Genomic DNA, 24,209 nt, shown 5'->3' with positions numbered 1-24,209 from the left:
TTTTAGTTTAATTTGCTACCAAAGTAGAGAATTGTGTTCTCTGTATTTTAGAGGCCAAAACTTAAGAGAAAGATGCCAAATTTAGAACCCCCAGACCAAAAAAAACAAACAAAAAACTCTTTAAGTTGCATTTGTATCTTGAGTATATTAAAATAACATTTCTTGACTTTGTGGCAACTAACTTTAAAAATACTGAGATTCTGATATGCCAGGGTCTTTAGATTACTCTTCATTGACACCTTTTGATAGAAAATGTTTGATTTTTAAGGTAAAATGTAAAATTCCATGTTGTTTGTGTCTGTTTCATAATGAATTAAAATAACAACTCTCAAAAACATACTTAAATTCTTTGGCTTAATTTTTTTTGTCAAATGCTTCTTTACGTGTTTTGATTAAAATACGTACATAAAGTTTTGATTAAAATACGTACATAAAGTTTAAAAGAAATAATCATTAGTCATAAAATGACATAATTTAGAAAAAACTTTCTGTATGTTATTGTAAATTTTTATAATGTATAGCTTTGTACTTGTTTGTTAACTCTGAAGTTGTAAAAATTCCATTGATTTTATAGGTCTTTATTTTAATTCAAACTTTTTAAGAACTAGTGATAAGAAAGTAAAGTTTTTCCCTGCCAAATGAAGTTTCTAATAGACATAAAGATTCCTTTGTTCTATCCAGTGTTTTATTTTGGTTTCTGCTTATCTGATTTATTTAAAAATTTTAACAGGCTAAAGTGTAGTTAAAAGGAGTTGATGAACTAGTTAAAGACACTATTTATGAGGTCATCTCCCTTGGGTTGGGTGAAACAGGACTGAGAAATCCATTCTGGTAGCTGCTACCATCACACTATATACTAATTTGTTTTTGCAATATTATCAATATGCCAGAGACGCCTGTCTTTGCTTACAGAGAATAGAAAAAAATATATATAAATATATACACACTGCCATTTGGTTATAGGGAATAGAAAAATGTTTTGTGTTTTTGTAGATGTGTATTTTATAATTTGTATCTGTGTCCTTTACTAAACTATAATTGTCTCTGCCACTGCCCAGAAAGCTTCAACCTAAATTACTTGAACAGTGAGTTCCAAATTATTTATTTTGGTCATCTTTTTAAAAAAGTCCTTTTATTCTTTTCTGTTGCAATTAATGACTTTTTCCTGCTCTTTGAGATACAGTAGACAGCTTTTGTCTATTTTCTACATCAGATGGAACAATAGAACTGTAGTAATCATTCTGTAGTAATAGAGCTATATTGGATCTATGGAACTGTGGCAGCAAAGAAGGGATTTTTAGTACAGGATGAATAACAAGTATTTATGTGCCTACCTAAGCTATTTTAATAATGCTTATTCTTGATATTCCATGTAAAAAGCTATCAATTATTTTCTAACCAGCCTTTGGTGATAAAGAAATAGATATTTAGTTTTACTAGTATATACAACTAAGTATATATTTAGAATTCTACCTCAAGGGTTATTCACATGTAATAACAAAGTTTAAATTACATAATGATTACATTGTGTATGTGTGCCTTATGAAAAATCTTATCTTATGAAATTCAAAATTTTAAAGCAGTTTAATTCAGAATTGACTACTTATTTTAGCAAAAAAAACCACTTTTGAAAAGGCTTCAGAGGAGAGTTTGTTTTGGGGTTTTGGATGTTTGATGATTAATTTATAGCTTTCCTTGTGTTTGGGAAATATTTTGTTTCTATAAATAATATGTTTATTTTCTAAATTGAAGAATACTTATGCATCTAGTTATTATATAAATACTTACAAATTATTATGGAATACTTCACGTTCTGTTCTAACCTTCATATTATCCTCCTTCCCAATGTTTGACTTCTACATTCTTCATATTCACTCATTCTTTCTAATAATTGTCCTTTCTATAATCTTTTTCGTGTTTCCCCCACCACCCCAACTTTTATCAAATTTACTGAGCAGTCTTAAATTTCTGACTTTATCTTCTTAATCTACAACTTTTCCTTGACCTACCTCCATCATAGAATATTTTGGGAGAATGGATCACTAGTAATGCTGAAATATACCTGTATGTTTTGAATTACTCACATTTTCTTCTGAGAGACTATTTTGGGTGAGATGAATGAATGCATTTTTAAAGAATGTTGCTAGTAGTAATACATACAGAGGATAAAACTAAGCAAGTAATGTCACCTTTAGAGCACAAATAAATAGCAGGTGTCTGCTTACAATTGGGTACTATTTAATTGTGCAATTAAAAAATAACAAGCAGTAAGGTTCATGTATTAAAAATAGATTTCTAAAGCACAATTGGAAATAGGTCATTATAAATAGGTTATTCTGTTTTCTTAAAAAAAAAAAGATTGAATAAACTTTTAACACAGAAGACAGGTTTTAGTCAAGAGAAAAGACATTACCACCACTATATTATTAGCTCTCTGTGGTTCTGGGTGTATTAGGCTGACACAAACTATACCCAAACCTGTAAGTTGTGTAGCTACTACCACATGCCGGATCAGATCTGATCTTTGGATATTTAATGACCATGTAACTTGTACAGCCAGTAACCTGTGGGATGTCAGTTTAGGGTTTAGGTTTGGAGCCTGGCATACTTTTGCATTGGTAACTCATTCTCTCTCTTCTCTCTTTTCCTTTAATAAATGCTTAACATTAAGCAGAATTATTTATTAGATTAAATTTGTTAGTAGAGAAGTTAAAAACTAACTTAATAAGGAAGCTGATGCAGTATGAACAGATCTTTTTTCCTTTTTTTTTGAAATGGAATAAATTATATGCACTGTATTTTGTAATGATATTAATGATAATTCAAATAGGTAATCTGAAGTATGAAAAAGTTTATTTACCATTGAATAAGTCATAATGTTCAGTTCACATTCCATGCTAATCTGTAGTGTTGGAAAAATAATAAGTCCAAAGTGGTTAAACTATGATAGAATCAGATAGAAACCTCCAAAAATAAGTACATGGCTATGATAAAGTGTTTTTAGTTGGTGTTTCTAATTGCCACCAAAAAGTAAAAGTAAACTTTACTTATGAAATTATTACCTTTGTCTTCTGAGATTAGGAAAGTCACTTTACAGATCACTTTTTTTCACTATCAAAAATTCTTTAATATAAATATTGTTTTAGTTATTACTAGTTTTGTATTCATTGCTTACTCATTTACAAGTGATTTATTTTCACACTCTACCTAATACAGGCATGATTCAAATTCTCATTTCATAATATTACCTTTAAAAAATAATAATTCTTTTTGTAGACTTTGAAGTTTTAACCACTTTTGAGTGAACATAAATTTTAACTTTTTGAATGCAAAGATCTTTTTTTTTTCTTTTTTTTGGTATTCTTTGACTATTTATAAAGACTAGTGACTGACTAGTGAATGACAGAGCCAGAACGTTGACCTTTACTCATCTTTCAGTGGCAATATGCATGTGCTTTATTTCTAAATTTATTTTATTGTAGATGAATAGTAAGTTGATTTTTTGTATTCATAAGAATTAATTCACTGTAGCTCTCATTGCATATCTCCTAAATCTCCTAAAGTACAGTCTTCAAGTAATGGGAGTATTTGCTCCTCAGGTTTTTTGAGAAACATTACATTTTTTTTCAGAGCAGTGTTAATCAGGTGTTTTTTACGTTCATCCTTTTTGTTTCTCTCTCTCACATTATGTTCATGATTGTTATAGCATCTAAAATATTTCTTTATTACTAGCTACTCTACTGATTTTCTGTTCTAAATTTATTTTTAAAGATCAGTGAAGCACGTTTTTTGTAAGACGTATACTCTGGAATATTTTTTTAAAAATATCTTAAGGATTTCATAGAACAGAATAAAACTATATAATAAAACCTGAGACCATACAAGTTATTACTGAAAATATTTCAAAAAGAAAGTAACTTTGGACTGGGGCTGTAGCTCAGCAGTAGAGCACTTACCTTGTACATGTGAGGTGTGCTAGGTTTGATCCTCAGCACCATATAAAAATAAATAAATAAAGGTATTGGGCCCATCTACAACTAAAAAAAATTATTAACAAAAAAGAAAGTAACTTTTCTGTTACCAGTACTTATGCATAACTTCCTCATTGTTCACTTATGAAAAACTTATAGTTGCAAAGGCAACTGTTTCCTGTCTTTTAAAAGTTGTTTCTCACCGGGTGTGGTGGTACAAGCCTTTAATCCCAGCGACTGGATGCTGAGGCAAGAGGATCATAAGTTTGAGGACAGTCTCTGCAATATAGCAAGGTCCTAAGTATTTAGTGAGACCCTTCTCAAAATAAAAACAGCTGGGGATGTAGCTTACTGGTAAAGTACCCTCTTGGTTCTATCCCCTGTACAAAAAAAAAAAAAAAAAGAAGAAGTTCTTTAAGGCAAAGCCACAAACATTCCTATATTATGTATTTCTGCCCCATGTGGAATCTTAGGATTTAAGGAAACAAACAAATCACACACTAGTTGATCCTGTTTTGATAATAGTCTTTCATAAACTCAAGTTATGGGAAAACAATTATCTTTGTGATTTGAGAAGCTCTGCTAGGTTGTTTGTATAATCAGATTATCATTCAGAAGTTGAAGACAAGAAAGAAATGATTTGAAAGGACTGTTATAAACGAACACATATGAGGGGAAAAATTCCTGAAAAACCAACTTCCTTATGATAGATTCTCTCTGTAGTCATAATGCTTTTAAAAAGATACAAATTGCCAGTCATACTTAAAAGGGAATAGAAGTTTTGAAGTTATTAGAATCTGTAACTATGTCTTGACACTGCTGTTACTCAAGTTTGTGATATGAACAGCATATGGATATGTGTTGCTCTTTGTTTTCTAGTCTTCAAATTTCATCATCTTCTTGGTTATTTAAATATTTGATTATTAAAGTTGGACAAATCAGTATCAAATATTAAATAGCATAGTAGGAATTGGCTTTAATGTGTGTTTGGTGTGTGCATGTGAGAGTATGTTTATTTGATTTGTAAGCCCTAAATATACATGCCAAAAGTTTAACTGGGAAAACATAACCAATTTGTGATTGAAACAGGATTAGTCAAGAATCATCAGCACCAACACAAAGGTATCTTTGCAGACCGAAGGAATCAGCTAAACAATTTACAGTCATCTCAATCTCTACTAAAACAAAAATCACATCCAACATGCCACCTGACACCATTTCTTTCTCTCTCTCTCCTTTGCTCCTTGCGATGTGGCATTCATCTCTCCTTGTGCCTCCGTTCTGAAGAGATAACAGTATAGCAACAACTCTGCCACTGAAATCCTGTTCTCTGACCGATATTGGCACCTGCAAAGAGAAACAACCAGTAACAGGCAGCAGCAGCATCAGTATTAATCTTCCATGATGAAATCTTTACAGGTCAAGAACAAGTACACAGCTCTTTCTCACTCCTTCACAGTGGACTATGCAACTAGTTGAAATGGAAGACAATGGATTGTCTACAAGCCTTTTGAACAGTGGAGAATACAGGGCGTTGGTTTTAGGTGACTTGACCCCCAAATATTCTTGGAGTTTGATATCCCTTCTGGTCTTTCTTTTTAGAATACCATAATCATCTTAGTATGACCACAAAGATTTAAGTTTGCATAAAGTGGCATTTCTTGTCACTTTAGATTTGAATTAAAATAATGAGCAAACATAATGTTAGAGGGCTTAATCTTTAAAACTCTGTATTCATCTCAATATTTATGACCATGACCAAAAGAAATATTTTGAGAATTCTTCTATCAATTAAATAAAGCCAACTACATTGTACACTGTGTTCTATAGACTGTAACACAGATGCTACTTGCATAGGCAGTGGTTTGCAGTGGAAATGCATGAAGCTTGAAATAGTCACAGTTAAGCTCATGAAGAACGTTATGAGGCTCCTGACTTGGTGTATGTGGACCAGAAAGGTGCTAAGATGTGTTGGAATTCTTCATTAATATTTGTCTTTACTGCTTTTCACTTAAAAAGTAGTAGCCTATAAAAGATGTTTGCTGAGAGAACATGAAACTAGCTGTAGATGGGAAATTCTCAGTCATTTATATTCTACCTCCTATTTTCTTAAGGACCTTCAGATAGTCTTGGCTCCGATTTTTCACATTTGTAATCAGACATCTTGGTAGTAGATGATGTTCATTTACCAAAATGAAAATTTAGAGATAAAAGTTGTTTTACTCCCTTAGTGTTCAATATGAATCCAGTTGTTACATAAGCAATGAAACGTGAAAGTTTTTATACATTTGGAAAGACCCTTAGAAGTCATGTTTCCCATTACTTAGAGCAGAGTTTGTTTAATTCAGATTTGTAGTTCAGTCTAGAGAACAGTTTTACAAAAAAGAGAAAAGTTTCTTAGCTACCAGCCTTTCCCTTTAAAAATCATACAGATTGTTAAAGCCATGACATTTATATGCATATGCATATTGGAAGAGTTGAAGACTAGACTTTTGCTGTTATTGGATGGAGAGTTAAATCTTCTCATGCTGTTAAAATCTTTGTAATCCACCAACATCCTGAGAAAGGCTAAAAAGCAGCAAAAAGCTAAGAGAAAAGCCTACAGTGTACTATAGTAAGGTCTTGTATCTGTGTATGCGAGGGCTTGGTGTCAGCACTTTGGTTAGTGTTTAACATTAAGGAATTTCAGCCCCATGATACAGTGGTACATAAATATACTGTTTAAAATTTGCCAGTCATTAGATTTGTTACATTTATTTGCTGCTGAGGAGGTTGTGGGTTTATTTATTGTTTTGTTTGTTTGATTTTTGGGGGTGGTGGTGGTGGTGGTGGTGGTTTAAATAAAATGGAGGAAAATACAGAAAATCAGAACCAACTTATTTTAGCATAAGTCATTCCTCGTTAAGGTTTCAGTGTATTTGTTTATGCACTTGAGAATAAACCACCACTCCTCCTCTTTCTTAAAAGGCAATGAAGGACTTAAAGGGTGGAGAGAAGAAAACATTAATAGTAAATGTTGTATTCTAATCTTACCTAATTAAATACACCTGAGGAAGATACACTATGCTCCCATCAATGGTGACCTTTTTGGTGTTTAGAGATGGCAATGGAAGGGAATATTTATATAGTTGGAAAAGAAAACACATAGGAATTCATAATTTTGTTCTCTCCCTCCCCCCATCATACTCAGAAATGTGATTATGGGGCAGTAGTTTTTAAGTTAAGATAAATTCAGACTCGCTTTGTATAGGTGGTTTTTGGAAGTTGTTGGCTCATATTTATGTCAGTTCAGATCTCCCATATCTGTATTTAGAATTTGGGAATGCATGTATCTAGAGACATATAATAAGGATAAATATGAATTAAGTTGGTACTTTTCTCCTTTATTTCTTTTTTCTACATTGCCCTTTATTTCATTAGGTTTTTAATTTTTTAAATTGTAGTTGAACACAATACCTTTATTTTATTTTACTTATATATTTATTTAAAAATTTATTTTTTAGTTGTCAGTGGACCTTTATTTGATTTATTTATATGTGGTGCTGAGAATTGAACCCAGTGCCTCACATATACTAGGCAAGTGCTCTACCACTGAGCTACAACCAGCCCCTCCATTACTTTTTAATAGTGCATTTTGTCAATTTCACCTTTCACTTGCCTGGTGATAATCTTTAGAATGTCATTATTAATAGTTGATGAAACAAGTTTTTGAGGACTTAAAGGTGTTAATTTTTAAGTAAATTCAGTATCAAGCTTTTTGAAATGTCAGTCTGAACTAGTTTTTTTTAATTAATGTTGTTTGGATACTGTTGCATTTCTGTGCTTCCAGCATTTTTATAATATGCCATACAAATTATTTTCTTTCACCAACCCTTGTGGATTATAGGAAAGTTGAGAGTGCTATATCAAAATACTTCCTGGGCTCGGGGTGTTGGGGGGTGTAGCTCAGTAGTAGAGCACTTGTTTAGCATGAGGAAGGCCCTGGATTCAGTCCTCAGCACTGCAAAAACAAATGAAATATTTCCTATCTTATCTTGGCTTTTTTTAATATAAAAAAAGGAAATTTGGGGAAATTAAGTTTTTTTTTTTTGGTGGGGATAAAATGTAATATACATTCAAGTTTTACTAAATACTTTTCAAAACTGTTTAATTTGGGAATGAAATATATCAGATTTATATGTTGAAATACATTTTATAACTCTTCAAAGCCTTCACACTCTACCTTTCATTTAATAATTATCTTTTTTAAAAATTTGTTACAATGGGAAATGCTTACTCCAAATTCACCTGAAAGTTAACAGTTTCTTCATTACTATTGCTTGCTTTTGGCTTAGAAGAGAGTTGAGCCAAGAAGATATTAAGTTATTAGAGGAGACTTTGTTTACAAATTGAAAACATTTCTGTGGTGAAGATCTGTGAGAGACAAAACTGTTTTGGGATGAATCTTCCATATATATAATTAAAAATTTTAAATGTCGCAGGTGGTGTTTTTGCAGGTTATTTTAAACAATGAGGCAGTATTGAGATATGTTGCTGTATACTTGTGTGACTTGGTTTTTTTTTTATATAATTCAGAATATCAGAGCTTTTTTTAAAGTATTGTTAAAACTGCTTTAGTATGTAGTGTTACATTGTTTATTATTGTGCCTTTAAATAGATAAGAGCTATGTCCATTTATTTTGTACTTGATCACCAAAACTACCTCTCTTTAATACAGTCTATTATTCATGTTCCTTTTACATTGTAATTGCCTACAGAGACCTAATCATTCTCAATGTTATTTCTTTCTTTGTTTCTTTTAAATTTTCCATTTTAATTAACTGTTCAGCTTCTGGATTAATCCAGGGTTGAAACTTAAGTGTTCTTACTAAAGTCAGTTCAGCTGGTTGGATTCTCTTTTATTGTACTGATCTGGCCTAGTTTTGCTGTGAGTTTGAGGATTCCATTCTATAGTGATTAGTTGTGAATCCAGGTCATCCTCGTTTCTCCTAAACCCTCTGAAAAAGTTTAATTCTGAGGATGTCCCAGAGGTTAATATCAGTTTCAAGCAAGTAGAGTATAGCCTATAGGATAAACCTTTGAAAATGATCTGAATGTATCTTAAAGATAAATTAGTTGTTGAAACTACTGCTTTCTAGACTCTTGTGCCCTGCAGCCAGATCCAGTCTGGGCAGTGCCCCTTTCTATGAGGAGAGAATACTAGACAGTATTGCCTCTGACATTTGTTTAATAGGATGTGTATTAGTCTGTTCAGGTTGCCATAATAAAATAGCAGGCTGGATGGCTTAAACAACAGAAATTTATTTTCTTGTTTTGAAATCTTAAAAGTTTTAAGATCAAAGGTCCAACAGGATTTAGTTTCTGGTGAGTGGTCTCTTCTGGCTTACATATAGCCTTTTCTCTTTGTTCTTTGGGAGGTAGTGGGGCAGTCTTCTCACAAAACCAATAATCCCATTATGAGGGCACCACCCTCAGGTACATATCTAATGCTAATGACCTCCTAAAAGGCCCTCTCTCCAAATACCATCATATTGGGTTTTAGAGCTTCATTATATGAATTTGAAGGGATCACAGATATTTAGTTCATTATAGCGTATATACTTTTTTCATTGGGATTTGAGAGAAATTACTTAGAGTTGTGGAATTATCTCTCATCCAGAATCATGTTGTTTTGTATTATGGCCTATACTACTGTGAAATGTTGCGTTACAAGATGGAAAATACAAACAAATTTTACTGGCGTATGGATTTATTTGTAAGGAAGGTTCAGGTAGAGTTTCGTCATTTGACATTTTTTCCTTATTACTGAGAATCCAGTAATTTCCCCTAGTTCTTTGAACATTTTTTTCCCTCAGTAAATGTAACAGTTCAAAATGAATAAAGATTGACTGCTTTTATTTTGTAAAATTTTATGGAGCACATTTGTCATGTTTTATAGAGGAGGAAAACTTTCCTTAATTTACTGATATAGACAGATATTTTATTTTCTTAAATAAGTATTTTGTGATATTGGTTATAGATGTGATTATAAAACAAATGTAAATAGGTGCATCAACAATCTAGTTGAATCTCATAATTATATATATGTATGACTCAGTAAATTTAACTTCAGTAAATTGGCTGTTGAAATAGTCTCCCTATGCCACAGTTTAAAAAAAAAAGTTAAAATTATTTCAGGTGGTATTTTAATAGGCTTCAAGTATTTAAAATTTAGCCAGCCTACCAAATGTTAGTACAAAGACAAATACAAAGAGAAAAAGTTACCTCTTTCTAGATTCAATAGTCTAATGTAAGATCTTCCATATTCATAGGCACATCTATATGACCAATTTCTTATTCTGTCTTGTATGACTAAATTAAGATAGCTAAGTTATATTTTGAGTTTATTGTTGCAAAGTTTTTAAATTCATTTCCTGTTATAATGACTCTTAGATTAATGAATCTCCTAGTATGTCACCTTACTTTTTTCTTCATTAAGAAAAATATTTGTAGCCAAGTACAGTGGCACACTGTTGTAATTTCAGCAGCTTGGGAGGCTAAGGCAGGAGGATTAAAAGTTTGAGGCTAGCCTCAACAATTGAGTGAGTCCCTGTCTTAAAATTAAAAAATCAAAAGGGTTGGGGATGTAGCTTAGTGGTAGAGTGCCTTGAATTCAATCCCAAGTACTGAAGGTGGGCAGAGGAAGACAAAAAATATTAATGACTGAAGCTATATTAAATGAGGAAATTGTAATTAAGACAGTCTGTTAAGTGTACCTGTTTAGAAAAATCAAAATTCTAGAAAGGTTTCTCTTCATTTAATTTTCCATTTATCATGTAAGTCTAATCTATTAAATATCTTTGCAAAAAGTTGTTGTGGTTGAATTCCACTTTAAATAATAAAAGTAACCCTAAGAGTTAAGTAGAATACAAACAATATAGTTAGACTTAGTTTTTTAAAATCTTTGAAGATTTTTGTTTTCTCCATACTACTTAAAGTATTCCTTTCAACTTTTAATAGACTTTACACCTCTGTTATCTATATTTGAATGAAATGATAATATTTATATTTCAAAATAAATTTCAGAATTATTAATATTTTGAGGTAAAAATAAATTAGTAAAGGAAAAGCAAAAGAGCTAATGAAATATTCAGAAATAATCTCCGTTGCAAGTGGTCCAAGTTTGTAATTGTATTGGGTACATATTAAGCTAAGGTAATCTTTATTTATTTACTCAACAATATTTATTCAGAATATTTAAAAACAGGACATTTCTAGATATTTCCACCAAAATTTGCTATGTACACGTACATCCTTTAAGTAGTACTGAAATTTATATTGACAAAAGTGTGTGTGTGAGAGAGTGAGTAACATGGGTGCTATATCTGCTTATTTGTTTTGGAATCTAGTTTAAGTTTTTCTGAAAATTATGTATTTTAAAGACATGAAAAATACATTCATAAAAATATTATTAAATAGTGGTTAAAGTGCTTAAATCTTTAGTCTGCCTATGTTTGCTCTAATAACTGAGGATCCACCACAGCATTCCCTACATTTTTTATTTTACTGTCTCTTTAGGATTACAGTAGGATTTATTCCAAATATTGTAAGGTCTAGGAATACTCAGTGATTCTATCTTCTTCCTTTCTTCCTCTTTTAATTATTATAAAATTTCTTCATTTTATGTGTTTTATACTAAGTTCTTCCCTCTTAAATTAAAATTTGAATGAACAAAAAATAAGATTTTTCAGGTCATTTTGTTTTATAACTTCAGACTATCTTGTACTCACTTTTGGTACAGACGTTATAAAAGTAGATTTCTTGTACTACAGAACAAAATCCAGCATCTCATTAGGTCTAGATTTTTTTTATGTGGAGGATGGTTTCTTGACATAGGCTTTTTGCCTTATCTTTTTCTATCTTTCAGGCATTGAAAAAAAGCACTTTGGTCTTTTAACTCGGTGGAACTTTATAATGCACTGTTCTTCCCATCACTGTAGAAAATTGATGCATGGGTAAAAATACCTTTTTTATATCACAAATAAATTGAGCTTGTTATAGTCCCCTCTCTTCATTTTCAGGAAGAGGCAGAAATCCAGGCAGAACTTGAACGTTTGGAAAGAGTCAGAAATCTTCACATACGGGAGCTCAAAAGAATAAACAATGAAGATAATTCACAGTGAGTCATTATTTGTATTTGAGTTGTATATGATAAAAGTTCCCTTCCCCCTCCTCCATGAAGAGTGTAAACACACTGTTTCCTTGTCAGGCCTTTCATCACACAGAAAAGATCCACAGTCTTTCTCACAGCTTTGAAGGCCTTGTATGCTGGTCCCTGACTATTACACCATTCCATCTCTGTCATCCTTCCCTTATTTACATGTCACAAGCACATTGACCTCCTCAGACATGTCAGGCATAGTCCCATCTCAGGGTTTTAGTACTTACCATTTCCTTTACTGAAATGTTTTTCCTCTAAATACCAGAGTGGCTTACTTTTTATTTCACTCCAAATGTTTATTAGAGAGGCTGTCCGTCAACATCCCTATCTCAGAAAATGGTCCCTGTCTCATGTTATTCCCTATATCAGTATGCTTACCTTGCTTTGTTTTTTTATAGTATTTATTAATATCTGGAAAAATTTCACTTATTATCTGTCTCCTGCCAGACAGTAAGCCTCATGAGAAAATGAACTTGGTTTTATTCTTGTTGTAGCACCAGAACCTAGACCAGTGTCTGATATATGATAGGCACTTAATAAATATTTGTTGCCTGAATATCAAAGTTAATGTTATATTATTGAAGGAGAAATTATTTCAACTAAAAGTATTCTAGTGTGCCATATATGCAAGAATTATGCATTATGCAAGAATTTGGGAAGAAATGGAAAACAATTATAAATTATAATTCTCTGTTCTTGATCCCTAGTAATCAAAATGAGTGCCATGAATAGTACACATTAAAGGAATGCAAAGCAAAGAAAGTAACCCAGTGTGTGAGGTGAATGAAATAATGAGAGTTATAGAATAACCTAAATTCTATCAGTTAAAATTCAAATAAAGCAGATAGGATAAAACTAATTTAAAATTAACTATTCTAAGCCATGTGGAGTGACAACCCCCTGTAATGCCAGCTGCTTGAGAGATTGAGGCAGAAGGATGGCAGGTGCAGAGCCAGCCTCAGCAGCTCAGACCCTGTCTCAGAATAAAGAAGAAAAAGGGATAGGTATGTAGCTCAATAGAAGAACATCCCTGAGTTGAAATTCCAAGTATTAAAAAAAGGTAAATAAGTAAATAAAATAAGATGAACTATTCTGAAAATTAGGTTCAAACTTTGTGGATATGACTTAGATTGTTTAAAATAAAGTGAATTGTTTCAGATTTACAATATGCCTTAAAACTAAACAGCAGTCTCTCTTATTCACAAGATTCTTAGGAAAGCTCAAATTATCCAACCTACACTCAATTGATTTTGAATAAGATAATAAAACAAAATGTATTTGCACTTGGAATTATAAAGCTATTGTTGCCTTTTTTTTTTTTTTTAAGAATACACATTTTGGAACTGCATTTTTCTGCTAATACCTGCCATATATTAGCTGTTAAGTTTAAGTTACTTATCCTCTTAGTATCTATATAAAATAGATCTAGTAGTGGGACCTACTTCATTGAGTTAAGTGCTTAAGATGCAGAGGGTACCATAATTGTTACATAGTAATAACAGTAATATTGCTTATAAGTTCTAAAAAATCTTTACTTTTTAAATTGGTTTTCAAAGTTTTATTTTATAGATGTGCAAAGACAGTAAAATTTTATCATGAATCAAGGCCTATTTATAAATAAAATTATTTTAATTATGTAGTATAAAATCAGCCATAACTCTCAATATAAAAGTATATTTTCCAGCCAGGCGTGGTGGCACAGGCCTATAATCCCAGAGGCTTGGGAGGCTGAGGCAGAAGGATTGAGAGTTCAAAGCCAGCCTAAGCAAAAGCAAGCCACTGAGCAATTCAGTGAGAACCTGTCTCTAAATAAAATACAAAATAGGGCTGGGGATGTGGCTCAGAGGTCATGTGCCCCTGAGTTCAATACCGGCGCCCCCCCCCCCCCAAAAAAAAGAGTATATTTTACCACAGAAATCATTGCTGAAGAATAAGTAGGTAAGGCATTTCATGTCAATACAGTCCTGTAATCCCATGACCTGGGAGGCTGAGACAGGAGAATTGCAAGTTTGAGGCTAGCCTCAGCAGCTTGGCTAGGCCCTAAGTAACTTAGTGAAACCCGGTCTCAAAATCAAAAATTATAAAAGGGCTGAAGATATAGCTCAGTAGTAAAGTACCCTTGGATTAAATTCCCAGTGCAAAGAAGAAGAAAACAAAAATACAGTAAATGTTGTCTTTATGAGAGTACTGTAATTTGTCAAGCTTTGTAAGTACAAAATTGTTAAGATAGGTGATATTCCTGAAGAGAAGGAAAAGAAATATTGATGAAATGTGAAATTATCAGTAGAGGAACTAGGGAAGAAATAGCTAGGAGTAGAAAAAGAGAATGGAACTTTAACGTAGACAGAATTTTTATGTGTGTTTTTTAATGTATCTGAGTGGGCTTTGTTTCTCCACCCTTAAGGTTCAAAGATCACCCAACATTAAATGAAAGGTATTTATTACTTCATCTGCTTGGAAGAGGTGGCTTTAGCGAAGTATATAAGGTAACGTACATTTTATTGTTATTCTCACTAACAAAGATAAAAATTCTCACTATAGCAAAGGTATAGGAGTATGTGGTTAAGAAGTGCTTGTCTAAACACCTGTCCTTGCTCCTGCACTGTCCCCATTTAATTCTCTCAACAACTCTATAGATTAGACTGAGGCTCAGAGAGGGTGACTTAGCATAGTCACTCAGGTAATAAGTTCATTTGACTCCAAAGAGCATTCCAAACTTCTTCATTATGTATTATTTTGTATTATGTCTGTTTTCGTGCTTTAATGATTTTGTAACAAAACAGTAATTTTACTGTTTTTCCTCTACTACTTATTTTTAGGTTAAATTTGCAGGTGGGGGGACTGGGGGACCTACCTTCTAACAAATATGTAAGCTTCTAAGTGTTTTGGGTTTTTTAATTTAAAAAAAATATATATTTTTTTTACTTTTATTTTTGCAGTGCTGGGAATCTAACCCAGGGCCTTGCCCATGCTAAGTGTGTATTCTTATCACTGAGCTGTACCCTGAACCCCCCTATGTGTTTTTCACAGGGATACCTTTGTATATAAATGACAGTGGCCTTAAATTATTAAATCTTTTTGCAGTGACATTTATTGCTATTAAAAAAATACTTATGAATCATGTGAAGACTTAAAGTACAATCATTCTGGTTTTGGTTTTTCTTTTTTTTTTAAATTTTTTTTTTAGATGTTGATGGGCCTTTATTTTATTGATTTATTTATGTGGTGCTGAGAATCAAACCCAGTGCCTCACAGCTGCTGGGCAAGTGCTCTTCCACTGAGCCACAACTCCAGCCCCTCTTTCTCTCTTTTTTTTTTTTTTTAACTTAATAGATTGATTATTTGAATAAATCAAGTACCAAAAAAATTTTTGAGACCAGAGAATGTTGAAGACAGGTTGGATATTTGATGTGATTAAGGAATTATTATTGATGTAGTTAGGATAGTAGTGGTAATGATATGTGGTTACATTTTAAAAGCCTTGTTATCTATAAGAGATAAATACTGAAGAAATTATGGATGAAATGATAGATAGTCTGAGATTTGTTTTTAAAAACATCCAAGGAGGGCTGGGGATGTGACTCAGTGATAAGAGTATTTGCCTCACCTGCAGGAGGCCCTGGATTCAATCCCTAGCACTCCAATAAGTAACAAACAAACAAACAAATAAATTCAAGGAATATGCTTGAGAGGCTGGTGATACAGTTCAGCAGGTGGTGTGCTTGCCTCTCATACATGAGACTCTGGGTTCCTCAGCACCACTGAAAAAAAAAAGGACAGAGAGAAAGAAATACACATATATGAAAAAGCATGTGTAATAGGAAATAGACGAAACAAGACTTGCAAAGTGATGATAAATTTTGAAGTTGGATGGTGGATATATAAGGGTTCATTATACTACTTTTTACTTTTGTATATGTTGGGCAATTCTGTAATGACTAGTTGTTTTTTTAGTAATTGGGAAATTATTAGGAACTTATTAGTTTTAAAAAAAATGAAAAAGAATAGGGGATTACCAAGAAAAGATAGAAAGGTTTGTTTTATCTGACCCATAGAAAAGCATCCCAGCCATCTGTTTTCCTTGCTGCTTACTACTACTACCAGTACAGGGGAAGAGGTCCATTTTAAAAATAAATACCAGTTTTATTGATTAATCTTGATTCAGTGTGTTAACATTTAAAAACTTGAATGCGAAAATTCACATTAAGAGTTTCTCTAATTTATCACCATGAAACTTATATCTCATTCCTTAGTAAATGTGTCACTCAACTATATATAACATTTGCCGAGATGATCACTAAAAGTTGTAATATTCTTCTAACTCTTAGTATTATTGAAAATTTTTTCACTAAAATTAAAATATAGATCTTTAGTTATTTATTTGATCTCTAGAAATCATTGTTCTTTGCCTTTAATCCTAGGCTTTTGACCTATATGAACAAAGATATGCTGCTGTGAAGATCCATCAGCTTAATAAAAGCTGGAGAGATGAGAAAAAAGAAAACTACCACAAGTAAATATTAGTATTTTATGGTTTTTAAAAATTGAAAAAGTTTTAATGGTCATGGAGAATTAAAACATTCTCTTTCCATAGGCATGCCTGCAGAGAGTATAGAATACACAAAGAACTGGATCACCCCAGAATAGTTAAACTCTATGATTATTTTTCCTTGGACACAGATACGTAAGTGAATACTCAAGGATTTAAGTTTTAAGAAAAGATACCTTTGCTTTTGCTTTCCCTATCCTGTGGTGATGATATAAATATTCTCTATTGTGATGCTGAATTACTAAACAATAGTTAACGCCTGATTTTTTTTTTTTTCTCTTTCCTGTTGTAGGTTTTGTACAGTGTTAGAATACTGTGAAGGCAATGACTTGGATTTCTATCTGAAGCAACATAAATTAATGTCAGAGAAAGAAGCTAGGTCTATTGTAATGCAGATTGTAAATGCACTAAGATATCTCAATGAGATCAAACCTCCTATTATACATTATGATCTTAAGCCAGGTAATTAATGAAATGTGTCTCATAATTTTTTTAAAGTTCTAAACTGTGAGTTTTAGAAAGTCATATTCAGTTAAGTCCTTTGAAAATACACTTTTTGGTTTAGTTTTTAAAACTTCAGTGGAATACTAGGAGAATTGCAAGTGTTATATTGCCACATTTTATTTGTTTGTTTGCCACATTTATTTGTTTGCCACATTTTATTTGTTTGTTTGTTGTTTGTTTTTGTGGGGGAGGGGGTTGAGCCCAGGGGTGCTTAACCACTCAGCCACATCCCTAGTCCTTTTTAAATTTTGAGACAGGTATCACTGAGTTGCTTAGAGCCTTACTAAATTGCTGAGGCTGGCTTTGAACTTGGAATCCTCCTGCCTCAGCCTCTTGAGCCTCTGGGATTACGGGTTTGTGTGCCTTCCACCCATATACTGCCACATTTGGGTTTTTTGTTTGTTTGTTTGTTTGGTACCGGGGATTGAATTCTGGGGCACTCAACCACTGAGCCATATCACCAGCCCTATTTTGTATTTTCTTTAGAGAGGTTCTCACTGAATTGCTTAGGGCCTCACCATTGCTGAGGCTGGCTTTGAACTTGTGATCCTCCTGTCTCAGTCTCCTAAGCTGCTAGGATTACAGGAGTGCACCACCACATCCAGCTTATACTGCCACATTTTAAACAAATATTTACTTCCCCAGAGTTAAAAGTATCAAAGATAATGTTTTGCACATATATGTCATAAAAAGAATCATATATTTTGTTCTTAGGAAATATCCTCCTGGTAGATGGAACAGCATGTGGAGAAATCAAGATCACCGATTTTGGTCTGTCCAAGATTATGGATGATGATAGCTATGGTGTAGATGGAATGGATCTAACTTCCCAAGGGGCAGGCACTTACTGGTAAATTTATTGTTAAAAATATCACAATTATCTAGCCCCCAGTGCTTTATGAGAATTTAGTTTTATTTTCATTTGTCTTTGAAATTATTATGGTGAAGGTATTGATATTAAGCCTCTGATCTGAGAGGAAGAATATCGTGATTAGCCTTCTTTTCTCAACTGCAAATACCAGCCAACCAGAAGGAGAATGACGTGTGTGGCATTAACAGATGACTTCAGTACCCACCAGCCAGAAACTCCACACATGGAGAATTCATGGATTTTCTTCTGTAATGTTAGAGTGATACTTATCATTCATGTAGATATTTATATAAATATAATGTTTTAACTATATGAAAACTAAGCATCCAGCTTTCTCTGTAGCAGTTTTGTGATTGAAGTTTTTGTGGATGCTTTGTTGATTGCATATGGTGATGAATTTAGCATATTCTTGGTCTTAGGACTTACTTGATTCTCAAAACTTCTCCTAAAAGATTTTGAATGGGGTTGTTGATGTAGTTAGGTGGTAGAGCACTTATCTAGCATGCACAAAGCCCTGAGTTCAATCCCCACTACCACCAAAAAAAAAAAAAAAAAAATCTAAAGACTTCATAAACATAGATAGAATCAGTTCACAGATAAAAATCTAACTGAATGTCATCTCCCCAGAGTACCTAGGTATTTATAAAAGCTGAATTTTCAAACTTACTGGTAGATTCACCAAAGTAAGAACATAAGACTATAAAAATCTCAAAACAAACATAGTTTGCAGAATAAATTAGTTTAGGAAAAGGAGTGGAATTTTAATAGGAAGAGAAATATACTCATCTTGAACAGGATTTTGACTGCAGATATAAATGTGACTGAGGGTTTCAGTCTTCACATAGCTTACATGGGCACATGATAACCTGTTCTACAAGATGCCACAGATCTATATAGATTTAACTTTCATGAAAAGGGATTACTCATAATCCCTTTTGTGCTGGTAGCATTTCTTCAGGAATCTGGTGTGGATAAAATAACAGTGTCAGTGTCCCCCCTCCCATATTTGAAGAAAATTACCCTTTAAACTTCTAATCCCTTAAAAGTTAATATATTTAATCATTAGTCTTCAGACTTTTTCTGTTAGCAACAGGACTCATTTTTTTCACAAGAACTTAGAATCCCAATGATTAAACCAACAAAAACAAGGCTCTTTGGTAGAAACCTTGCCTTTGTGGAAAACAGCTTGAAAATCATGTTCTGAACAGAAAATCATTCCTCTTCTGAAGAACATACTCATTATTTGCTTCCCTCTTGCTCTGGCTTCACTAATGAAGGTCAACACAAGGAAATTTCCTTCAGGCATGAGACAGGGAAGCTTACTTTAGGGTCTGTGCAGGAAGGAGATACAGTTATGATGTTCCATATAGGAACATGACTATATTTCCGATAGAAAAAGTTTCCCACAAATGGTTAGTGTCTATGGCCATATTATTTAGCTGTGTTTTTAAAAACTGGGATGGTTTATCCATATTTTTAGAATACATGTATATTGCTTTAATAAATTATGTGTCATCCCCACAAACTTAGATTGGTCAGTATCACTTTGAAAAAATAAGTTTGTCTCCTTCTTTCTCCCTGAAGTCAGATGCAGTCATCCATTAAAATCCTGGTGGACTTTTTTCCCTCAGATATCCTTGATCTCTAGCTTCCTTGCTTACATCCTTTTGCCTGTAGAGACAATATTCATAGTGTTCAAGGGCCCTGCTTTCTTAGTTACATACATAGACACCTATACAAAATATTGACACTTTCATTGATAGAACAAATCTAAGCCTTTTACTTTATTTGTTGGGGGAGGAAAGGATTTCCATCATAAGTGAGTCATCAGTTATCTTTGGTGGCTCTACTTTAAGAAAGTTTTTTGCATTTTTAAGAGATCTTTCAATGTCCTGCTGAAACCTCAGTGATTTTATTTAGTACACTGAGTATAAAACTAGATTTTTAAAAAATAGATTCCCATATAACTGCATTGCTCCTTTTCACGATTTTTAATTTATCTGAAGTGTGAGATGCTTGCATTCCTGATGGATCTTTTCACTTCTTTTAACCCTTCCTTTATCAAAAAGAATGAATTAATGGATAGCACTTATAAATTTTTAAAAAATAGTATTTTTGAATACTCGGTATATTTCAGACACTGCCAGTGCTTGAAACTGCACTGTGAATAAGAGCTTTTTGAACTGTTCACAGTCTAGTCGTCATAGCGGTACCACACCATCCTGTCCTAACATGGGGCACAAGCAAGGCCCTGCCTGGTGAGACATAGAGAAGGCTCATGGAGGTGGGGTCTTAAAGAAGAAATTGTGTTCCTCAAATGAAGTGGAATGATTAGGGAGGGCATTAGGTAGGTTCAAAATCAGAGGGAAAAGGAGAGAAGTGTAAGGAAGCAAGTGAGTTAACTGGGGATTAGAAAGTATGGATAACGTGTACAGATTTTGAAGTTTATATTGTTGCCAAATTAGGTTTATTTTAATTTTATTTTTATTTTTAAAGAGAGTGATAGGAGGTCTTATCTTATTGACAGTAAGTGCTTTCCTGGTGGTTTAAACAAGAGAACCATGTGATCTGATGGATATTTTAGGAAGGGAACTGCCTATAGTTTGAACAATGGTGAAGAGTGATAGGAGAGGAGTTCTTCTCTTATTAGATACTCAAATTAGAATATTGTAATCTCTAATGATAATTTTTGTTTCTGTAGATATATATGTTGATATAAAATATACTATCACAAAATTATATTTTTTGACTTTGGAACCAAATGATAAAAGCATGTAAATGCTTCAGAAGTTTAATTGATAGTATGAATAAAATGTGCATTCTAAGATTTAGAGTGTTTTTAAAGGTTTTAAGTTAAAGATTACTAACAGTATTCTTTTCCTTTTTCTCCCCCAAATAACTTTATAGGTATTTACCTCCGGAGTGTTTTGTAGTTGGAAAAGAGCCACCAAAGATTTCCAATAAGGTCGATGTATGGTCAGTTGGCGTCATCTTCTTTCAGTGTCTTTATGGTAGAAAGGTAAGTTACCCCAGTTTCAACTGTTAAGTTGCATTTTCCTTTTTAAATATAAAATTTTACTAATTTGAAGTCAATTTAAATCCTTTCATGGGAACCTAGCCTTCTCTCTTTATTCCTGAATTTCCATTGATTAAAATTATTTTAATATAGCAGTGTATTTGGCTTTCTCTCTCTCTGTCTCTCCAATACTCTCTGTTAACACTGCTAATAACATTTGTTGTTAGGAACCCTGTGTCACTTTTCATTATCCTCCATTCTTTCCACTTTTTCTAACATCCATCTTCATCCCACCTCAGACACAGTTTGGTCTGCGCATAATTTTCCACTGTGACTCCTCAGAGTCACATTTTAATTCTTCACAAACTTTTTGGGTGGGGGGTCGGGGGTGGAACTGGGGATTGGATCCATAAGCACTCTGAGCTACATCCCCAGCCCTTTTATTTTTTATTTGGAGACAAAGTCTTGCTAAGTTACCGAGGCTGACCTCAGACTTGGGATCCTCCTACCTCAGCCTTCTAAGTAGCTGGGATTGTAGGCATGCACCATTGCACCTGGTTCCAAACCTTTTTTTTTTTTTTTTTTTTTTTACATTAAAGTCAGAAGTACAAGTTGCTGTAGATATTATCCCACCCCATTCCTGCATAAGTATGGGAAGAGAGGTTAATGGACTTTTCTGAAAATTCACAGCATGTTAAGACCAAATCTAGGTCTCCTAACTCCAAATCTGGAGTCATTTTATCTTAATTATTTGTATTGTAACAGCATTATGTTCTTCCTCTCCTTATAGCATTTTATCTGTGCTAAGGACTGTATTAGATAGGCTTTCTCAGCCTGGTGTCAGTTATAATCTGATTTCCATGGAGACTACATTCCAGCTTCTGAATTACAGAGGACAATATCTTAGAAACAAGTTATTTGTTTTGGGGGATTCACTGATGATCTTTGTTTTAAATATTTTGTGAGATAAATATTCTAACATCTTATTTTTATTTTTTTAAAGCCATTTGGTCACAATCAATCTCAACAAGACATTCTTCAAGAAAATACAATATTAAAAGCCACAGAAGTCCAGTTCCCTGTTAAACCAGTTGTAAGCAGTGAAGCCAAGGTATAAAATTCACCTGTATAAGTTTTGTGCAGTAACTTTCAATTGTGGTTACAACATAGTAAGTACTTACTACCAAGTACCCTGACAGGAATCATCACTGCAGGTGATCTGTCCAGCAGGGGCTAGTGATTTGTGCTGGAAAAAGGAGCTGCTTTAGCCGTTGGTTATTATAGTTTTCATCTTTTAAGTACTCAAGTATAGTTCCTGATTCTTTGTAAAAATCAGCTTGCTTTGAAAAACAGGGAAAATCACAAGGTCTGGGGCCATCATTACTTTTAAGTTTTAATCAGCTTATATTAATACTAAGATAAAATTTAAGCGCTTTTATATATATTATCTTTTAACAAACTTATGAAATACTTTAGTTATTTCTGATTTGTAAAATGAGAAACCAGCCTTACTACCACAAAAGTACCTTCTTCAGAATCTTACCAGCAAGTAGGTAGCAGAGCTGCGGTTCCTATCAGACACCAAAATCCACACCCTTGACCTCTGTGCTGCCCTGCACTAACTCTTTAGAGCTAATCCAGTATAATCCATGCATATCCAGTAATCCAGTTCTAAACCATATGTCTTTGTAATAAAATAACAGGAAATAGATATTTCTAATTAATAGCAAAACTTTTTTATGTTGAGTATCTTCTCCCCTTTGCCCTATTGACCTTTCATATCTGTTTTACTCCTGCTTTCTCATACTTGTTCCCAAGCTCTTTTTTATGGGATTCCCTGTTGGAGTCTTCTCCTTTTAAAATCCCATGAAATTCATAATACAAACCCATAAGAATAATTCATAAGCCAGGCGTGGTGGTGCACACCTGTAATCCCAGCAGCTTGGGAGGCTGAGACAAGAGGATTTCAAGTTCAAAGCCAGTGTCAGCAATGGTGCTAAGCAGCTCTCTGAATAAATACAAAATACGGCTGGGGACGTGGTTCAGTGGTCGAGTGCCCTTGAGTTCAATCCCCAATACCAAAAAAAAAAAAAAAATCATAAGCAGGCAGTATATAGTTTTTTATATTTCTGTTATTCACATGTAGTATAGAAAAGTACTGTTAGATGTTTGCAATCATAGTAGCCTTCATAACTGAAGATGTGCTGGGTTTTACCATATCTCACTAAGTATTTATTAAGCATTCCATTTTGCACCTTAAGTCTTTATTCTTTTCAAGTTATTTAAGTGATAGTTATGATTTTTTAAATTTAAGAGGTAAATATAATGTTCTTTTAAAATGTAATAAAGATAATATGATTCCTTTAAAAAAATATTGTTGGTTGTGGTGATGCACACTTGTAATCCCAGCTACTCAGGAGGCTGATGCAGGAGGATTTTAAGTTCAAGGCCAGTCTGTGCAACTTAGTAAGACTCTATCTCAAAATAGGGTCTTACCTATCTTGTGTCAATGAGAACAGAAATTGAATTAAATCATTTATTTATTTTTCAATACTGACAAAAATGACCCTGAATGAATGGAATGTGTCACAAGGGAGTTCATTTAGCCTTCTCTGGTTCTGTCCTTACACCTTATAGGTTTCATAATCACTTTTTAGTATCTGGAATTCATCAAAGGCTATTGGAGGGGTTCCATGTGCATTTTTTTTTTTCTTTCTTAATGTCCCTACAGAATACAGCTTTGTCAAGTATTTTCCCTAACCTGAGTATGGGTGTCTTGTCTTTATTTACTTTTTACAAACTTCTTAACCTTGTTGTTGATAGCCTTTCATTCCCTCAAATTCTGCCTTCTACTGTATCAGTCACCTTTAATTTTTTCTTCATCTTAATTATTTTCAAAGTAGATTCTAAAACTTTTATTTATTAAAGACTAAAACAGATGAAGACCTCTAAAGGAAGAGATGGATTTTAAGTAAATAGGAGTAAGCTAGTCATGGTAAAATGAAAATAGCTAGGCATGAATTGATATTTAGAAGGAGAAAAGATCATTTTAATGGCTGGCTTTGTTTTTTTTTTTGTTTTGTTTTTTGTTTTTTGTT

At 33.1% G+C, this 24,209-nt stretch overlaps 1 protein-coding gene across 3 annotated transcripts in view; it reads left to right on the top strand.

The window, feature by feature from the left end:
• Positions 1–24,209, top strand: part of Tlk1 (tousled like kinase 1) — a 139,217-nt gene that overhangs the window by 113,193 nt on the left and 1,815 nt on the right. For all 3 annotated transcript variants that reach the window (XM_048812458.1, XM_015479307.2, XM_048812459.1), the window contains exons 13-20: positions 12,032–12,129; positions 14,576–14,657; positions 16,593–16,684; positions 16,766–16,855; positions 17,013–17,182; positions 17,939–18,074; positions 21,003–21,114; positions 22,115–22,222. In XM_048812458.1, coding sequence (XP_048668415.1) covers positions 12,032–12,129; positions 14,576–14,657; positions 16,593–16,684; positions 16,766–16,855; positions 17,013–17,182; positions 17,939–18,074; positions 21,003–21,114; positions 22,115–22,222 — 888 coding nt within the window. The remainder of the gene's footprint in view (positions 1–12,031; positions 12,130–14,575; positions 14,658–16,592; positions 16,685–16,765; positions 16,856–17,012; positions 17,183–17,938; positions 18,075–21,002; positions 21,115–22,114; positions 22,223–24,209) is intronic.

Source organism: Marmota marmota, unplaced genomic scaffold (genome assembly GCF_001458135.2).
Source record: "Marmota marmota marmota unplaced genomic scaffold, marMar, whole genome shotgun sequence".
In the NCBI taxonomy this organism is placed as follows: Eukaryota; Metazoa; Chordata; class Mammalia; order Rodentia; family Sciuridae; genus Marmota; species Marmota marmota.
Note: the sequence above shows the minus strand (reverse complement) of the source record. Positions and strands in the feature narration are given on the sequence as shown.